This window comes from Bufo gargarizans, chromosome 3 (assembly GCF_014858855.1).
Source record: "Bufo gargarizans isolate SCDJY-AF-19 chromosome 3, ASM1485885v1, whole genome shotgun sequence".
In the NCBI taxonomy this organism is placed as follows: domain Eukaryota; kingdom Metazoa; phylum Chordata; class Amphibia; order Anura; family Bufonidae; genus Bufo; species Bufo gargarizans.
The window spans coordinates 93,982,092-94,001,702 of NC_058082.1; the positions used below are offsets into that span (position 1 = coordinate 93,982,092).

At 48.4% G+C, this 19,611-nt stretch overlaps 1 protein-coding gene across 1 annotated transcript in view; it reads left to right on the top strand.

Annotated features, from left to right (window-relative positions):
• Positions 1-18,257, top strand: part of ALKBH8 (alkB homolog 8, tRNA methyltransferase) — a 55,236-nt gene extending 36,979 nt beyond the window's left edge. The window contains exons 9-12 of the mRNA XM_044286077.1: positions 8,012-8,163; positions 10,277-10,536; positions 16,211-16,360; positions 17,678-18,257. Of these exons, the coding sequence (XP_044142012.1) occupies positions 8,012-8,163; positions 10,277-10,536; positions 16,211-16,360; positions 17,678-18,139 (1,024 nt within the window). The 3' untranslated portion in view covers positions 18,140-18,257. The remainder of the gene's footprint in view (positions 1-8,011; positions 8,164-10,276; positions 10,537-16,210; positions 16,361-17,677) is intronic.
• The last annotated feature ends 1,354 nt before the right edge of the window (positions 18,258-19,611 follow it).

The window sequence follows — 19,611 nt, forward strand, 5'->3', positions numbered from 1 at the left end:
AGGAACTAAGCTAAATCAGTTTTTAGCTCACTTTCTGTAGGTGGCAGACCTCCCTGCTTTTTTCCTTTTTTCTTTCTTCCAGCTGGATTACAGGCAGTCCTAGCTGCCTGCATCCCCACCCAGGAGACGGGAGACCAGGGGGTCCCTAAGCCCTCTGCTCGTTCCTGGTCTCCAGAAGACAAGGAGGATCAGAGGTCCCCAAAGCCTCTGCATCCCACCAGCCTTCGGGTCACCACGGCCGCCACGATAAGTCCCCTCTGTTTGCGGTGTAGCTGCCCTCCCCAAGGGGCCACACACCGAAGGTGGTGACCCGGCTTGAACCAGGGGGGGCAGAACACACCAGACGGGTAAGTATTCCTGGCTCCAAACACCCCCTTCTTCCTCCTCCCATCCCTTCTCAGGTTACCTTTAGTGGGGGTGTGAGGGTGAAGGGAGGCCTTTTTTCCTCCCGGCCCCTCTCTACTTATTGTGGCGTTCTGATCCCGTCCTCTGCCGGGGCCACTTGTAATTGAGGCCCCGGCTTCTCTGCAGCCTACTCCCGCTCTGGCTCCCTGCGGGCTCTTCACACTCAGCCGGCTTCTCCGTTCGGCCGAGGTTTCTATCGCATGCACCGCCGTATGTAAAGTGGGGGGACGGGTGAGGCCTCTTTTGAGGAACAGAGGGATCGGGCCTGCGCTTCCTCGAATTATTGCCCGCGGCCGACTCCATTTTGGGGGCGGGGCTTGAAGTTCCCTCTGCTTCCCCCTCCTTCCTCTGTTTTTCTGCTTCAGAAAGACCTCTTCAGGACGCTGATTCAAGGAACCTCTGGACAAGCTACATTGAGGGACACAGGCCGGGTAATCTCCATCTTCCCTTCCTACGGGGTTTAACCTACCACCCTCATCCTTCTACCTGTCACTACAGGGTACGCACTATGTCCGAACCCAGACCCCAGCCCCAAAACATGCGGCAACTTCTGTGCACCATTTTGCCTGTTCTTCTTGTCACACAAAATTTTGTGTTAGATCCCCTTTGCTCTTCGTGCTCTGCTCCACCGCCAAGTGGCTCTGCCCCTGACTCAATTGTCCCTGCTGCCCAGCCCATGGTAGAACCGGAGTGGGCACACTCCCTGTCAAAGATGGTACAGGACGTCTCCCATACCAACAAAGCCATTGTGGAATTACTGGGGCATTTGTCTGCAAGGCCATCCTCTGACCAGTCCGACTCTTGGGATCCTGGGGCTCATTCCCATCACGGCCGTCCCACTAAACGGGCCAAGCCACCCTCTCCCAGAAGGGCGTCTGCGTCCCCCATTTCCTCTGCCTCTCCGACACCTTTCAGAGAGTCTCACTCCGACTTGTCCTCATTGGAAGAGGCATGTTCCGAGGAAAGGTTGTCAGATGCAGACTTTGTCTCTCCTGAGGACCAGTCTTCCAAACTGTCCTCCATGGTGGACAATCTCATTACAGCGGTTATAGAAACCTTACAGGTAGAGGACGCCGTTTCGAGTTTTTCCTTCAGGTGGTCCCGTTGCTCGCCCAAATATTTCCCCAACCACCCGGATTTTGATTCCTCTCTTTTCAAGGAGTCGAATTTTCCTGATAAACGTTTTGCTTTACCAAAACGCTTAGATGTCCTTTATCCATTTCTGGAGGATCTGGCTAAGAAGTGGTCATCCTCTCCTATAGTTGACCCGGCATTATCCTGCTTAGCAAAACATACCACTTTGCCTATGGCAGATGGGGCTTCCTTCTTTTATATCAGGGATAACAAATTGGAATCCTTCGCAAAATCATCCTTTGAAACAGTGGGCACTGCACTGCGACCAGTTTTTGCCTCTACATGGGTGAGCAAAGCTATGGGTGAGCGGGCAAACAAGCTACGTCAGGGAACTTTCCGATATTGCCCTGTAGCTCTCCCATGCCAGTTCGTATATTTGTGAAGCCTCTCTGGATGCAGACAGATGAATGACCCGCTTGTCAGCCCTTTTTGTGGCTATTCACTGTACCCTATGGCTCTCCTGCTGGGTGGGAGACAATGCTTCAAAGCGGGCCTTGAAAGTCCTCCCCTTTACCAGCAGCAGACTTTTTGGCAAACGCCTGGACGAGATCATTTCTGATGCTACAGGTGGTAAGAGCACTCATTTACCACAAAACAGGGCACGTTTTAACAAGTAAAAAAAGTGTAGACTTCTTTTTCGTCCCTTTCATAATTTTTCCAGCCCCAAGCGGACACTTGACAAGTCCACCCCGGATCAGAAACGCAAGCCTTTCTTCAAACACCGTCCTTCCTGGCATCCCCGTCAACAGGGCTTCAAGTCCTCTAACCCCAAGACCTCCTCTGCATGACTTGCGGTCTTCACCACCCTCTGATCGAGTGGGCGGCCATCTTCATCTTTTTCGTCATGTCTGGCTGGCTCACGTTTCGGATGCCTGGGTAAGAGAGGTCATCTCAGAGGGTTACAAACTGGAATTCAGGTCCCCTCCTCCTTCCCGGTTTTTTCTCTCGTCTCCCCCGACCTCTCCCTCCGCTGCAAATTACTTTTTTCAGGCCATCCACACACTTCTGCGGCAGGGAGTGATCATCGTGGTTCCTGCGCAAGACCGTTTTCGCGGGTTCTACTCTTTGTGGTCCCCAAGAAGGAGGGTATGTTCCATCCCATTCTGGACCTCAAAGCACTCAACCGCTTCCTTCGGCTCCGCCACTTCCGGATGGAGTCCCTGAGATCGGTCATTTGGAACCGGGGGAGTACCTGTCCTCGATAGACATCAAGGACGCTTATCTCCACGTCTCCATTTGCATAAGTCACCAGAAATTTCTCCGGTTCGCAATGGGTCCCTTTCACTACCAGTTTGTGGCCCTCCCGTTCGGCCTGGCCACAGCTCTCAGAGTCTTTACGAAGATTCCGGCGGCGGTCATGGCCCTGCTCCATGTTTAGTGGCGATTCCATACTTGGATGATATCCTGATAAAGGGTCCGGCATTCCGAGCAACAGCGGACAGCCTACACATATTCCTCCGGGGCTGGTGGGGGAGTGTTGGAAAATATCTCTGTTCAAGGCATGTGGTCACATGAGGAGCGCTCCCTCCCAATCAACATTCTGGAATTGAGGGCTATTCGTCTCTCTCTGCTTCATTGGACTGACCATCTCTGGGGTCGTCCAGTTTGAGTTTAGTTCGACAACTCCATGACTGTGGCATACCTCAATCACCAGGGCAGCATCCGGAGCCTGGCAGCCATGTCAGAAACACACTGATTCTCAGCTGGGCGGACAGCCATGTTCCAGCGCTGTCGACAGCTCACATCCCCTGCATTGACAACTGGATCGCCGACTTCCTCAGCCGAGGAGCGTCTCGATCCCGGCAAATGAGCTTTTCACCCGCAAGTTTTTCTAGCCCTCTGCGAACGTCGGCCGGAGGTGGATTTCATGGCCTCCCACTTTAACCACAAGGTAGAGAACTTCGTCACGTGGTCCAAGGATCCCATGGCCCTGGCGTACGATTCCCTTGTGATACCGTGGAGTCAGTTCACATTTCCTTACGTGTTCCACCCTCTTCCCATCATTCCGCGTCTCCTCCGGAAAATCATGTCCGAAGGTCTGCCCATCATTCTCGTGGCCCCCGATTGGCCATTGAAGCCACCGTACTAAGGGCTCAGGATATCTCGGGCGTGATTGTCCAGACCATGATTCGTGCCAGGAAGCTGTCATCCTACCGAATTTACCACCGGACATGGAAGTCCTACTTTTGTTGGTGCGAGCATCACCAGCTGTGTCCAATTCATTTCTCGTTGCCGCGACTCTTGTCTTTCCTGCATTCGGGCGTGGACTTGGGGCTGGCTCTTAGCTCCCTCAAAAAGGGCACATTTCGGCTATTTCTATTCTTTTTCAGCAGAATTTAGCTTCCCTCTCTGTGGTGAGGAACTTTCTGCAGGAAGTTGCACACGCTGCACCCCCTTACCGTCCTCCGTTAAATCCTTGGGATCTTAATCTAGTGCTCAGCGCTTTCCAGTCTTCACCGTTTGAGCCTTTGCAGTAGGCAGGTGTCCCTTCGCTTCCTGTCCTACAAGGTGGCAATCACTTCCATCCGTAGGGTGTCTGAACTCGCGTCTCTTTCCTGTCAGTCACCCTTCCTGATCCTCCATCAGACAAGAAGAGATCATTCTGCCTTCCTTTTGTCCTGCCCGTCTCATCCTCGTGAACACTCGCTCCACACTCTGGATTTTGTACGAAACGTTTGCATCTATCTGTCCCTGACGTCATTTTTTCTACGCACGGATTCTCTATTGGTCATTCTAGAGGGGCCGAGACGAGGGCTGGCTGCGTCTAAAACTTCCATTTCCCGATAGATTTGTTTGGCCATTGTGGAAGCATACCCCATCAATGACCGGGGCCTCTTGGGCAGTGCAACATGGGGCTTCGACCCTTCAGGTATGCAAGGCGGCTACCTGGTCGTCTTTGCACACCTTTTCCAAATTTTACAGAGTACACACCTTTGCATCTTCTGATGCTTCTCTGGGGCGTCGAGTTTTGCAGACGGCGGTTCTCTGATTGGTAGGAGGGTTTCTTGTTATGCCCACCCTTGGGACTGCTCTGTAACGTCCCATGGTCAAGACTGTGTCCCCCAATTGTACGGATGAGAAAAGTAGATTTTCGTTTACGGGCCCCTTTGGCCTATGTGGTTCTGGGTTTGTACATACCGTAGTTTGGTTTTCCTGTTTTTGTCTTGCTTCTCCTACTGCTTTTGCACTAACTGATTTAGCATAGTCCCTGTAGGAAGGGTATACAGCCAGGTCCATAAATATTGGGACACCAAAACAATTCTAATATTTTTGGTTCTATACACCGCCACAATGGATTTGAAATAAAACAAACAAGATGTGCTTTAACTGCAGACTGTCAGCTTTAATTTGAGGGTATTTACATCCAAATCAAGTGAACGGTGTAGGAATTACAACAGTTTGCATATGTGCCTCCCACTTGTTAAGGGACCAAAAGTAATGGGACGGAATAATAATCATAAATCAAACTTTAACTTTTATTACTTGGTTGCAAATCCTTTGCAGTCAATTACAGCCTGAAGTCTGGAACGCATAGACATCACCAGACGCTGGGTTTCATCCCTGGTGATGCTCTGCCAGGTCTCTACTGCAACTGTCTTCAGTTCCTGCTTGTTCTTGGGGCATTTTCCCTTCAGTTTTGTCTTTAGCAAGTGAAATGCATGCTCAATCAGATTCAGGTCAGGTGATTGACTTGGCCATTGCATAACATTCCACTTCTTTCCCTTAAAAAACTCTTTGGTTGCTTTTGCAGTATGCTTTGTGTCATTATCCATCTGCACTGTGAAGTGCCGTCCAATGAATTCTAAAGCATTTGGCTGAATATGAGCAGATAATATTGCCCGAAACACTTCAGAATTCATCCTGCTGCTTTTGTCAGCAGTCACATCATCAATAAATAGAAGAGAACCAGTTCCATTGGCAGCCATACATGCCCACGCCATGACACTACCACCACCATGCTTCACTGATGAGGTGGTATGCTTAGGATCATGAGCATTTCCTTTACTTCTCCCATCACTCTGGTACAAGTTGATCTTGGTCTCATCTGTCCATAGGATGTTGTTCCAGAACTGTGAAGGCTTTTTTTATATGTCGTTTGGCAAACTCTAATCTGGCCTTCCTGTTTTTGAGGCTCACCAATGGTTTACATCTTGTGGTGAACCCTCTGTATTCACTCTGGTGAAGTCTTCTCTTGATTGTTGACTTTGACACACATACACCTACCCCCTGGAGAGTCTTCTTGATCTGGCCAACTGTTGTGAAGGGTGTTTTCTTCACCAGGGAAATAATTCTTCGGTCATCCACCACAGTTGTTTTCCGTGGTCTTCCGGGTCTTTAGGTGTTGCAGAGCTCACTGGTGTGTTCCTTCTTTTTAAGAATGTTCCAAACAGTTGTTTTGGCCACGCCTAATGTTTTTGCTATCTCTCTGATGGGTTTGCTTTGTGTTTTCAGCCTAATGATGGCTTGCTTCACTGATAGTGACAGCTCTTTGGATCTCATCTTGAGAGTTGACAGCAACAGATTCCAAATGCAAATAGCACACCTGAAATGAACTCTGGACCTTTTATCTGCTCATTGTAATTGGGATAATGAGGGAATAACACACACCTGGCCATGGAACAGCCGAGAAGCCAATTGTCCCATTACTTTTGGTTCCTTAACAAGTGGGAGGCACATATGCAAACTGTTGTAATTCCTACACCGTTCACCTGATTTGGATGTAAATACCCTCAAATTAAAGCCGACAGTCTGCAGTTAAAGCAAATCTTGTTTGTTTCATTTCAAATCCATTGTGGTGGTGTATAGAGCCCAAAATGTTAGAATTGTGTTGATGTCCCAATATTTATGGACCTGACTGTAGCTGAAGGGAGAAGCTTACACTTTTGTGCTTAGTGTCCGCCTCCTAGTGGCAGTAGCTATACCCATGGTCAAGCCTGTCCCCTCCAATGAACGGAAGAGAAACAGATTTTACGGTAAGTACAAAAATCTAGTTTTTGTGTCTACAGCTCCTATGCAGACCTATAGCTGCTCATATAAATCAGACAATGATTGGCCGCACTGCTGACAGTCATTCTTCCATGGGATAGTTCATAGGAATAATCCCACCTGCATCAAGTCAGTCTTTAAAGCGCATCTATCAGCAGATCTGTACCTATAAAACTGGCTGACCTGTTACATGTGCGCTTGGCAGCTGAAGACATCTGTGTCTGTCCCATGTTCATATGTGCTCACATTGCTGAGAAAAATGATGTTTTAATATATGCAAATGAGCCTCTAGGAGCAACGGGGGCATTGCTATTACTCCTAGAGTCTCAGCTCTCTTCCGGGTCTTCTTCATTTTGATTGACAGGGCCAGGCAAGTGTGATGACGTTTTCACTGCCTGGCCCTGTCAATCATAGTGCAGAGGGTGCGGCAGTTGCAGAGAGAGCGGAGCCTCTAGGTGTAATGGTAATGCCTCCGCTGCTCCTAGAGGCTCATTTGCATATATTAAAATATAATTTTCTTCAGCACTGCGGGCACCTATGAACATGGGACCAACACAGATTCCTTCAGCTGCCAAGCGCACATGTTACAGGTCAGCCAGTGTCATAGGTACAAATCTGCTGACAGAGGCCCTTTAAAAAAAAAAACGACTCCCTGATCCTTGAGCACAGTGGCAAATGATCGGACGAATTTGGCTGATCATTTTTAAAAAATATGCATTTTCGGCCAACGGTGGCCTGAATTTTCCAGCAGGGCTGATTACATTTTTGGCAGACAGTCTGCCATCAGTCATGATGAACGATGGTTTGCGCTACTTTTTCAAATCTTTCCATCTGTCCCCTACTTCTTGATAATCAATGTTTCTTAGAATTTCCAGTCTTCTGTAACCATGGAGGCAAAAAGGTCTGCATAGAAGCTGTGGACACAAAACGGTAGAATATTCATAATCAAAACTATTAGCAAAATTTTTTATTTTACTCTTAGCCCTTGATGTCAATAGCTTTTAGTTGTTGGGATGCTGCAGGACCAAGACTCAGCTCCTTACTATGTATCTTGGTTAGGCGTCACTGTAGGGGGGCTTTATTGCTCTTTCCATGTTCCTCATTGTTCTCTCCTGGTTACAACTTTTGGCCAGATTGCACTCCAGTCCAGTGAGTAAATGAAGAGTTTCCATCCCCTGTAAAGATAATGCTGGCTTTATGGATGACAATAAAATGACTGTTTTGATGGGGAACGCCTTGAAGACACCAGTCATGAGCTACACAAAGTATAGGTTCTCCCAGAAGCTGAGCGTCCTGTAGACTGGACAGTTCATTACTTGTTTATGGATATTTCCACTTCATTTGCTTTTCAATAGCAAAGCAATTTTCTCCTCCTTTGAGTAATGTCAGTGGCGCCGAGGGATCGTCCAGAGTCAGCGCTTTTCACTGTCACACTCATGATTGCCGTATCCTTGCCCTATAATTACTGAACTTTGCTTCATTCCAGCATCACTCCAAGAAAGTTTGATGTTATTCAAGTATCAGAAGGACAGAAAGTTGGGACGGTCAGCGGGAACACAGAAGAGCTAACCCTGAGCAAGAGGGGTACGAGGACATCCTTTACATTTAGGAAAATAAGAGCCGGCTCGTGTAAATGTGGTAAGTCTCCCGTCTGAATGAAAAAACGCAAACCCTGCCCTATCCTGGGAAATCTCTAAAACCCCTTTAATGAACGTGACTTCACTGACCTAGGACCAACTCTGTGACCTAGTCAAACAGCTGATTGTGGGGTGCCAGGAGCTGGACTCCCAGTCATGTGCCAAAAAACTGGTGTGTCATGTTAAAGGGGTTGGCCCATCTGCGCCTCCTGAGTATCAATATTTTACTCCTGGAAAACCCCTTTAAAAAAAACTGTCAAGAGATTTTTTTAGAATTCCACACCCCTAGCATACAGCTACTTATGCCGAGATGGTGGTGAGGCAGGCAAGGTGCTTTAGGGGAAGATCCCTAGGGGAAATTAAAAAGGTTTCCCAGGCTTTCAATATCGGATGGGTGGGGGTCCGACACCCCCGCCGATCAGCTGTATGAAGAGAAGGCACGTGCTGTGCGCATGTGCCGTCTCCTGTCTCTGTTCTTGCTCGCTGCTATGTCTGTGGCAAGCAGGAAGAGAGATAGAAGATGGCAAGTGTGCACGGCACGTACTTTCTCTTCCTACAGCTGATCTGCGGGGGTGCCGGGTGTCGGACCCCCACCCATCTGATATTGAAAGCCTGGAAAACCTCTTTAATTTTCCCTAGGGATCTTCCCCTAAAGCACCTTGCCTGCCTCACCACCATCTCGGCATAAGTAGCTGTATGCTAGGGGTGTGGAATTTTTCCAAGAGTAAAATATTGATACTCAGGAGGCGCAGATGCGCCAACCCCTTTAAGATGACACACCAGTTTTTTGGCACATGACTGGGAGTCTAGCTCCTAGCACCCCACGATCAGCTGTTTGACTAGGTCACAGAGGTCTATCCTTTGGATAGCAGCTGTGCTGGGTATCACAGCTCAGCCCAAGTGACTTGAATGGGACTGAGCCGCGCCTAGGCCATGTGGCCGATGAAAGTGACGTTACAGGCCTAGGAATAGGCTGGTGAGCACCGCTGCCTCTTCAAACAGCTGATCAGCAGGGGTGCAGGAGTCGGACCCCCGCCAATCACATATTGATGACCTATTCTAAGGATAGGCCATCAGTATAAAAATCTCAGAAAACTCCTTTAATCACAAAGCCTGTGTGCAGCTCAGTCCTTTATCTTCTATCCTATAGATAGTTGAGAAAGTTGGTTGACGACCATTATGGCTACAAGTATAGTTTCCACTGTAATTGCGACCCAGTGATCCCGGATTCCTGCTGGTTAAATTCAGGAGTGTGGGAAAATCTCTACATACAGTAACTAGCTGGGTAACAACTCCAGTGGACGTTTTAATGGTGGGCATGTTGGTTGTCGCTTATCCTCCATCATTTCAACAATTGAAAATCATTTTTACAGTGTGGCAGACCAGGATAACTTTGGATCTTATACTAGTCATAGACACTGACCCTCTGATTTTGGTGTAACTAGCCGACTGTCTAATATGTATGAGGACGTCCCAATGGCAGATGTTGTGCATTGCATTGTCTGTATTTATTGTCTGTATTTATATTACAATAGTCTTCAGGTGCTTTATGGCAGCTGCAATGAAAGGGAGTTGATTGACAGCTGAGCGTCCGTAACCCGGCATGGCCACTACACAACAGAAGGAGCTGTCTGCTCCTGGCTTCATGCTCTGTGTTATGGCGCTGCCACCTGCAGTAGGGGTGCTGGCTGTCAGACACCCACCGATCTGATATTGATGACCTATCCTGAGGACAACACCTGTAAAAGCCTAAAACCTTATTGACATCGTATCACTTTAAGGCGCCATTCACACGTCCGCAAATAGATCCGCATCCGTTCCGCAATTTTGCGGAACGGGTGCGGACCCATTCATTTTCTATGGGGGCGGAATGGATGCAGACAGCACACATTGTGCTGTCCGCATTTGCGGAGCGCGGCCCCAATTTTCAGGTCCGCAACTCCGCAAAAGATAGAACATGTCCTATTCTTGTCCACAGCTTGCGGACAAGAATAGGCATTTCTATAGGGGTGCCGGGCGGGTGTGTTGCAGATCCGCAATTTGCTGGTCTGCAACAAGCCACGGACGTGTGAATGGAGCCTTAATACTTATGTGTTCTCTATGTGTTCTTACAGCTTTTCCATTAGTATGTGATAGCCAGCAAGTCCTACAGAAGAAAACCCCTCCTCTGGTCAGTGACCTAGAGCCTGAATCCCTGGAAAAGGAATACGTTCACAAGGTCTATGAAGATATCGCTAGCCATTTCAGCAGCACAAGACACAGTCCGTGGCCCAAGGTGGTCGACTTCCTTATGAGTCTACCAGACGGTTCTCTCGTGGCTGACGTAGGCTGTGGCAACGGCAAATATATTGGCGTCAATAAGAATTTGTACATGGTAAGTGATCTTCACAAAAAATGTAGAGGGTAAGTTCACTTTAAGAGGGTTCTGCAGTCTCCCTTCCCCCCATTAAAATAGGCATGCACTCCCGTCTGAGCCCAGTGTGAGAGAAGCTACCGTCGCAAAACATTTAATCAGATGTTTGGCTGGCTTCTGGTTTTGCCTAACCAGTTTAACACCCTGCATGACGTAATTGTACATTATGGATCATCATACATTAACGGGGTTTTCTGGGTGTTTGGTATTGATAACCTATCCTCAGGATGGGTCATCAATATCAGATCAGTGGGGTTCCGACACCTTATCAGCTGTTTGAGGAGGTTTTGGTGCTCACAGCTCCGTCCATTAGATAGTGGCTACACTTGGTATTGCAGCTCAGCCCGATTCACTTGAACGGGACTGAGCTGAGCCTAGGCCATGTGACCGATGAATGTGACTTCACAGGCCCAGGAAGAGACAGCAGCGCTCAGCGGAGCCCCATGGCCTCCCGTTTAACTCCTTTTATGCCACTATCAATAGCAACCACAGCATGTAAGGAGCTTGACAAAGACAGGGGCTCACTCGGTCTGATCTGCCCCCTGCATTGTGATTGTGTTTTGTTTTTTTGTGTTACCATGACAACTGAAAATAAAATAAAGGTTAATAAATTTGAGCAAAAAAACACACTGCCATTGTAATGGCTTGTAGAATAATGTTAACCTATTATTCATATGGCTGGATGTATGCCATAATAATAGTTATGAAATAACCTTTTTTTTTTTTTTCCTGCAAAACAAAAGTAAAAATGATTCAGTAAATTATTTATACCCCGGAAATGGTACCAATAAAAAACAAAAACTCATCCTATTTATTGTGTAAAAATACAAAAAGCTGAAATAACACTGTACCCTTGTATGCTGGCCTGTAGAATAGAGCCAATTCGTTATTTTTTGCTACATAGCCATCAGCCATTGTCCTCCAAAAAATGAATAAGAACTGTTGTCATTGGAAATGTAAGTAGAATTTTGAATGGTGGTTCTGACTCCTTGCGTTACTGTCTAGAATTCCCATTGGTAATAGGCAGCCTGTAATGTTAGTAAAGGGCATTCGGAAGCAAGGTACCATAGATACCATCTATCTCTCTCCTAAAATAAGCCACAGAATTGGAGTAGAGATGAGCAAATTCTTCAGTTTCTTGAGCAGCGAGGGGCTGTCCCCCCTCCTCAAGAGGCTCTTCTCTACCTCTTAATTGACATGGCCGAACATCTTGCCCTGGCCTGACAATCTCGCACCTGCGCCGGAGTTTAAAGGAGTTGTGTGATTGGTGGTATATCGCTAGGATATGCTACCAATATCTTGAAAGATGGGGGTCCCACACCTATCTCTAGAAAGGAGCCTGCAAAGTGAATGAGAGCGGACCGTACACATGCAGAAGCCCTGCATTGATTTCTATAGGAATGCTGAAAATAGTGGAGTGGCGCAATCGGCTATTTTCAGAGGTCCCATAAAAATGAATGGTAATATGCAAAATACCGTGGAGCCCCGGTTATGGGCATTCAACACAGTGAAAGCCAGATATCCCTCTGGGGAAGGAAAACCAAGCAAAGCAAATTTGAAGACCCATAACTGGGGCTCCACAGTTATTTTGCATATTACTGTTTCCCAGGGAGCTTTGCACTTTGGATTGCTGTGTTGAGACTTAAGTGAGGCTCCATGGTGTTTTTTGTAGTTTGTCTCCCTAAGATCAGCTATCATAGAAATGAATGGGAAGCGCACCGGGCAAGCACGCCCACCACTCCATTCACTTCAGTGGGGCTGGTGGAAATAGCCAACCGCACGCTCAGAATTTAGGGCACCTGTGCATGCGCTGTCCATGCTCTTCACTTTGCTGGCTGTGTTTTAGAGATAGGTGCAGGTCCCACCTCTGGGACCCGAACTTATGAGACATTGGTGGCATATACTAGCGATATATTACCCATGCTTGAGATGACATTACCCCTTTAAAGTAGCTTTGCTGCTGCTACCGGAAGTGTAGTGGCGCATGCACAGTTGCGTCTTCGGTAGAAGCAGAAGAGCCTGAGCACTTGCACCGGTACTTGGAGCAGTGGCGCGGGATTGTTAGGGCTGGGCAAGATGTCTAGCCCTGGCAATCAAGCAGCAGGGAGGAGCGGGGGGAGCCTCTTGAGCAGCTGGGACAGCCCCTCACGAGGGGGAGGGAGCCTCTTGAGCAGCAGGGACAGCCCTTCACAGGTGGGGGGAGCCTCTTCAGCAGCAGGGACAGCCCCTCACAGGTGTAGGGAGCCTCTTCAGCAGCAGGGACAGCCCCTCACAGTGGGGGGAGCCTCTTGAGCAGCGGGGACAGCCCCTCACAGTGGGGGGAGTCTCTTGAGCAGCAGGGACAGCTCCTCACAGGGGAGGGAGCCTCTGGAGCAGCGGGGACAACCCCTCACAGCGGGGGGCCGTTTGAGCAGCAGGGACAGCTCCTCGTGGGGGGGGGGGGCCTCTTGAGCAGCGGGGACAGCCCCTCACAGTGGGGGGGGCTCTTGAGCAGCGGGGACAGCTCCTCGTGGGGGGGGGCTCTTGATCAGCGGGGACAACTCCTCACGGGGGGGGGAGGGCCCTCTTGAGCACAGGGACAGCCCCTCACAGTGGGGGGAGCCTCTTGATCAGCGGGGACAGCTCCTAACGGGGGGGGGGCAGTCTCTTGAGCAGCAGGGACAGCTTCTCACAGGGGAGGGAGCCTCTTGAGCAGCGGGGACAACCCCTCACAGCGGGGGGCCGTTTGAGCAGCGGGGACAGCTCCTCGTGGGGGGGGGGGCCTCTTGAGCAGCGGGGACAGCCCCTCACAGTGGGGGGCCGTTTGAGCAGCAGGGACAGCTCCTCAAGGGGGGGGGGCCTCTTGAGCACAGGGACAGCCCCTCACAGTGGGGGGAGCCTCTTGATCAGCGGGGACAGCTCCTCACGGGGGGGAGGGCAGTCTCTTGAGCAGCGAGGGGCTGTCCCTGCTGCTCAAGAGGCTCCCCCCACTGTGAGGGGCTGTCCCCGCTGATCAAGAGGCTCCCCCCACTGTGAGGGGCTGTCCCTGTGCTCAAGAGGTCCCCCCCTCCCCGTGAGGACCTGTCCCCGCTGCTCAAGAACTCTGTTTGATGAACAAATCGATTCATATGAATGTACTTGCTCATCTCTACCCTGGAGGATTTATTGTCACCTGTCCGGTTGGCTCTCCGTTCCCTTATCATCACTTGCTGCCAATTCAATCCCTTCTAAATAAATAAAACTGAGGAGCGGGCACGGAAATGAGCGCCACTAACCCATAATTAACAGCTACCGTAAACTATAATTGAGGCCCATAACTCAACCTCCCCCCCTCACGTTGTCATTTTCTCTGGTTTTTATGTGGTCAGAGACAAGGACAGAAACCAAGTCTGAGGCGAAATGTATTTCATGCAATTTAGATGCAAATTACAAAGTAATATGCTTTGTTCCCTTCAATTAGTTTACAATTCATTAACATTTCTCTGTGTGTTAGGATCACTCTCAAGGTCGTTTCTCTCTCCCTTCTTGTTTCACATAATAAGTACATTTTCCACATGACCGTCTGGTTAAATGCTCAGCCTTGCCTGCCTTCATTCTGTGGCTTTTCTCTTGTAAATAATCTTGACGGGTTCCTGTCCCGCACCCATGGATTCTTATTTTAGTTCTGCTCCAAGGTGCTCCTGACAGCTGAGGTCATCGATTCGCTTTCTGTAGTTTTTATTAAAACACGTGCAGTGAATTCCATTACTCCGGCATCCGATAACCCAGAGAGTTCGAGGATCTGGCCCAGAACTAATAAGGCAGCAACTATGGGGCAGATTTACTAATCCTGCCTCACATTTAGGGCCATATGTCCCGGAGTGGCATACATCGTGCGCACGGGAACGCACAGCATCATAGGTTACTATGATGCTGCGCGCATCGGCCTGCCCGCGGGGCTATTGTCCCGCACTCATAAGATCATATGGAGTCATAATTCTGGCACATTTCTATTAGTGAATCTCTTCTCTCAATATCTTAGGGATATGTATGGGTGTGTGGCCCAGCTCACCATGTAGTCCAATGCACAGGTGAGAACAAACTAAGGCCTGATTTAGACTGGCATATTTTCAATCCGTGTGGGTAACGGACCGCACTCGAACAGCACACAGACCCATTAAAGTCAATGGTTTAATTTGCACATCCATCTTTGTTGTGAGACTGTTGGTCCACACGTAGGAACCAGGAGCACGTACCATTATAGTCCATTTTCCATCCGAGGCTCATTTATTCAAGTGTATGGGTGCAGGAAAAAAATGGACGCACACAGACGTCCACACGGATTGATGTATGTCCCAACATAAATGGCTGTCTGAATCACGCCTAAGATGTAACCTTTACTAGATCCTATAACACCAAGCGGCCCCCCAGACCTTGATGATAGCCTAGTACTACGCAACAAGTAGTGTCAACGTACCAAAATCTGCCCTAGTAACAGGCCAGGAGGAGAATAATCTGACTGATCTTATGGTGCCGGTAGAGCAAGAATTGGTAAAGTATGGGTTATGGGTGAATCCGAGTACCCACCCTGAGAAGGGCAGCCAAGTCCAGATCTTGCCCCTACACTGGGTTACCCAAGGAGGTCAGTTACTGGCTCCCACCACATTTAACCCGTGGCCAGGACTCATCAGGGAATATCTAGGTTTGGGTAATACTGTCATTGTATGGCGGCATAGAGTCAGTAGGGTAACAGGACACTATGGAAGTACCGGGCAGCGTCTGTGGCTCGTGATCTGACCACATAACTGCCCCAATAAAACTGTAATATAGCGTATAATTTACGATTAGATTCAGAAAAGCCCATTAGGACCTTCCTCTGATAAAAAAAATGACATTAGACCAGGAATTCTAAGTCACTGGACATCTAAGGAGCAGATCCTGCAGAATATCTCTAATAGACTAATAGGGCACATGGACATCATGGGGGGGGGGCTCTTGGGACCTCCTAGCATGTAATACTACAGTTCTCCTGCAACTCCACATTAAAGTGGTTTTCGGGTAAGAATTATTTTTTGTCAAGTGCCTGCAGCATGACCCTGAAACAGATGATCCATACTTACCTGTCGCTCCGGTCCTCTGTGCTGCCTCCATTCTCTTTACCTTCCGGTGCCAGCACTGATTAAATCCGGCTGGCCATGGACATGGTCCCACACACCACTCCAGCCAATGACTGGCTTCCACAGTGAAATGACCGCTGAAGCAGTGCATATGACCATGCCCATAGCCACCCGGATGTAAAGAGCGCAGGAACAGGAAGATGGAGGGAGCAGGTAAGAATGTTTAGAAACAGCAAGATGGGACAACCCCTTTAATTTCCGGGTGAGCATTGCTGGTACTCAGTAGCCAATCAGAACAAGCAGCATGGATGAGGGACAGGACAGCAGTCTGAGCCTCTGGTGAGACAGGAGGTGCGTTTCAATGGGCAGTGTATCTATACCGCAGTCCCTGATCGTAGCAGTGTCCTAAGGGTTCAGTACGGAAAAGCAGGCAATGCTGAAGAAAGTGGTCCACAACATATTCAGGGATTGAGTGAAAAAGAGGTGATTTTGTAGACTCTACATCCTCCATGGGTGAATCCTTCAGTGTGGATTATAATACTAGAATTTTCTTTTCTCAGGTCGGCTGTGACCGCAGCAAGAACCTTGTGGACATCTGTGGAGAAAGAAGATTTGAGGCCTGTGTTTGTGATGCATTGTCGGTTCCTTTCAGAAATGGCTCGTTTGATGCATGTATCTCCATAGCCGTGATTCACCACTTTTCCACTGAGGTTTGCTTAAATTGGAATTCACTACGTTTCACACTTAACATCTACATCAGATGTACCAAGTATTCCATAGTATGTGTCTACATTGTCTGATAGGGGTAGGTCCCACATCTTGGAGGTTTCCTCCATCCATTAGGAGAATGCGGCGGTAACAGAAGCAACTGAGCGAACTTGTTGCACAATGGTGATTAAGGGACCTCCATTCGTCCTGGAAATGGTTGTAACCTGCATCAGACAGTTATGGCATATCTTACAGGAATGGGAGGATTTGTCTGGTTTAGATTCTCAAATGCTTTGTGCACCTTTGTTGGGGGAGAATTTTGGCAACCCTCTCCCCCCTTCTAGCCAGAGAAGCATACTTATCTCCATCCTGGTGCTGTTCCTCGCTCCTTTTCACCCCGGGCTTGGCTGCCGTGCCGTGTTCCCAGGATGTAAATGTCCATGTTGCTGCCAATTGCTAGCTACAGCGGGGGCGTGATCCCCTTGCTTCATGTGGGGAGCCAGCACAGGGAAGCAGGTAAGGCTACTTTCACACTCGCGTTTGGTGCGGATCCGTCATGGATCTGCACAGACGGATGCGTTCAGATAATACAGCCGCATGCATCCGTTCAGAACTGATCCGTTTGTATTATCTTTAACATAGCCAAAACGGATCCGTCTTGAACACCATTGAAAGTCAATGGAGGACGGATCCGTTTTCTATTGTGCCAGATTGTGTCATAGAAAATGGATCCGTCCGTCTCAGTTATGTCAGACGGACACCAAAACGCTGCAGGCAGTATTTTGGTGTCCGCCTCCAAAGCGGAATGGAGACTGAACGGAGGCAATCTGATGCATTCTGAGCGGATCCTTTTCCATTCAGAATGCATTAGGGCAAAACTGATCCGTTTTGGACCGCCTGTGAGAGCCCTGAACGGATCTCACAAACGGAAAGCCAAAACGCCAGTGTGAAAGTAGCCTTAGTATGCTTCTCTTCATTGGTCTGCCCAAGACGGAGGGCTTTCTGTTTATGTTCACAAGTCTCCTCGGTCACTAAAAAGCACATCTTGATTAACTTGACAACTAAAAGCATACAGGAAGGAGGAGGGGATGATGCTGCAGTCTCTTTGTGTGTGAGACTGATGCTGTGAGAGGGGAGAGGGAGCTGCAAGGGGAGGCTGCTGGTCAGTCAGAGCTCACATTAATATTTACAAAAATAATGTAGAGGAAAATAAACGAAATACACAAGCTACACACAGCATTTCTACCTGCACTGTATTAATATGCATCTACAGTTACACACAGAGGTATATGATTTTTATTTTTTTCATTTACATGCAGGAAAGAAGACTGGCAGCCATACGAGAATTATTCCATCTAATTAAGAGAGGAGGGAAAGCTCTTATTTACGTCTGGGCTATGGAACAGGAGTACAAGAAGAACAAGTCAAAGTACCTCAAGGAAGGCAAGACTCCTAATGAGCAGATCCTCCAGAATCCCACGTGCGATCAGCCTCATCGGGAGCCAGTCGCCAGTCTCCCCGTACACACGAACAGGACGGCATTTGATTCTCAGGACCTTCTAGTTCCTTGGCATCTGAAATCAAGCAATCAAGTTAGAAATAATGAATTCACTAGTGCCAAGGAAGAAAACCAGCTGCTGTCAGGCCCAGTGTATCACCGGTATTATCATGTGTTCCGCGAAGGGGAGCTGGAAAAGTTGTGTAGAAAAGTCACCGGTGTCGCCGTCCGGCACAGTTACCACGATCAGGGAAACTGGTGCGTCATTATAGAGAAGTTATGACCCGAGTGGAAGGAGAAAATCGCCTTCAGGCTTCACAGGGGTTCTGGACTGTTGTCAGCATTTTATTTTTGTACATATTTTATCATGTTTGCAATTTAATAAAGAGATGTGATCATGATGCAAGTCCCTCAGCGCACACTAGGTGGCATGGTCTCACTGGAAATAATGTCTGCCTATCGGAATAACAAGACTTATGTGGTGTGCAGGGATTTTCAGTCTGCACTATTGCTACATATTAAATGTATGATACTGGACAGTGCCCATCTTTATTATTTTAACCCCTTAAAAAGGTTGTCCTACTCCTTGTAAAGCCTGGCTTATAAAGCAAAGAAAGCCGAACTCACCTGCTAATGGTCTCTCCGTTTTGGCGCTGCAGGTCTGGTCCCCTGCGAATGGAGGGACCTTTAGTGGGTGAGCTCAGCTCATTTCTTTGGTTTGTAAACTGGCTGATCCCTTGCAGATTTCACAACTGGTTCGAAACCCCCTTAAAGGATCAGTGCGGCAATAGTATAGCACTGGCACGTGTCCTCAGAGGTCCAGTGCCTTACTATTATGGGGTTCTGTTCACTTGTCCCTTGTAGCTGCTCAATCAGCAGCAAGATCATATCTGAAGTACATAGCCGTGCTCCTGCTGCAATGGCTGGGATCAGAGATAACACAGATTTTGACTGTTTAGCCCCTTAGATGCTGTGGTCAATAGCGACCTCGGCATCTAAAGTTGTTAGACAGATGGAGGGTGCTCCCTTTGTCACACTATCAGGAAGTCCCATCCATCCCCTGCGATTATGGGGCACCAGTGGGTTTTCCTGGCAGCTGGGGGAGGTGTAACAATGGCCCCCAGGTCTTCCTCCTTTAGTACTCTGCTAGTGTTGTTGCTGGAATTGCTATTTATTGTTCACCCCTCATTAAATTATAAGATTAAAAAAGCGATGAAAAGGTTGTATGTACCTAAGGCTACTTTCACACTTGCGGCCGAGGATTCCGGCAATCCGTACGCAAACTGATGGCATTTGTCAGATGGATCCGGATGCGGATCCGTCTGACAAATGCATTGCAATACAGGATCTGTCTCTCCGGTGTCATCCGGAAAAACTGATCCGGTATTAATTGTTTTGGCATTTTTAAAGGTCTGCACATGCACAGACCGAAAAGCCGGATCCATTTTGCCAGAACACTTAATGCCGGATCTGGCACTAATACACTTCAATGTAAAATTGTAAATTAATGCCGGATCCAGCATTCCGGCAAGTGTTCAGTATTTCACTGCAGCATGTTGCGGTATTTTCTCCATCGAAAAAACGTAAGAGGGACTGAACTGATGCATATCGGAAAACGAAAACGCTAGTGTGAAAGTACCCTAAAATAGTACCAATAAAAATGTGGTCTCGTTCTGCAAAAAAATATGCCCCCTCACAGATGCAGCAATGAAAAAAATAGAGAATTTGGCGACACACAAAGCTTTTGAGCGCTTT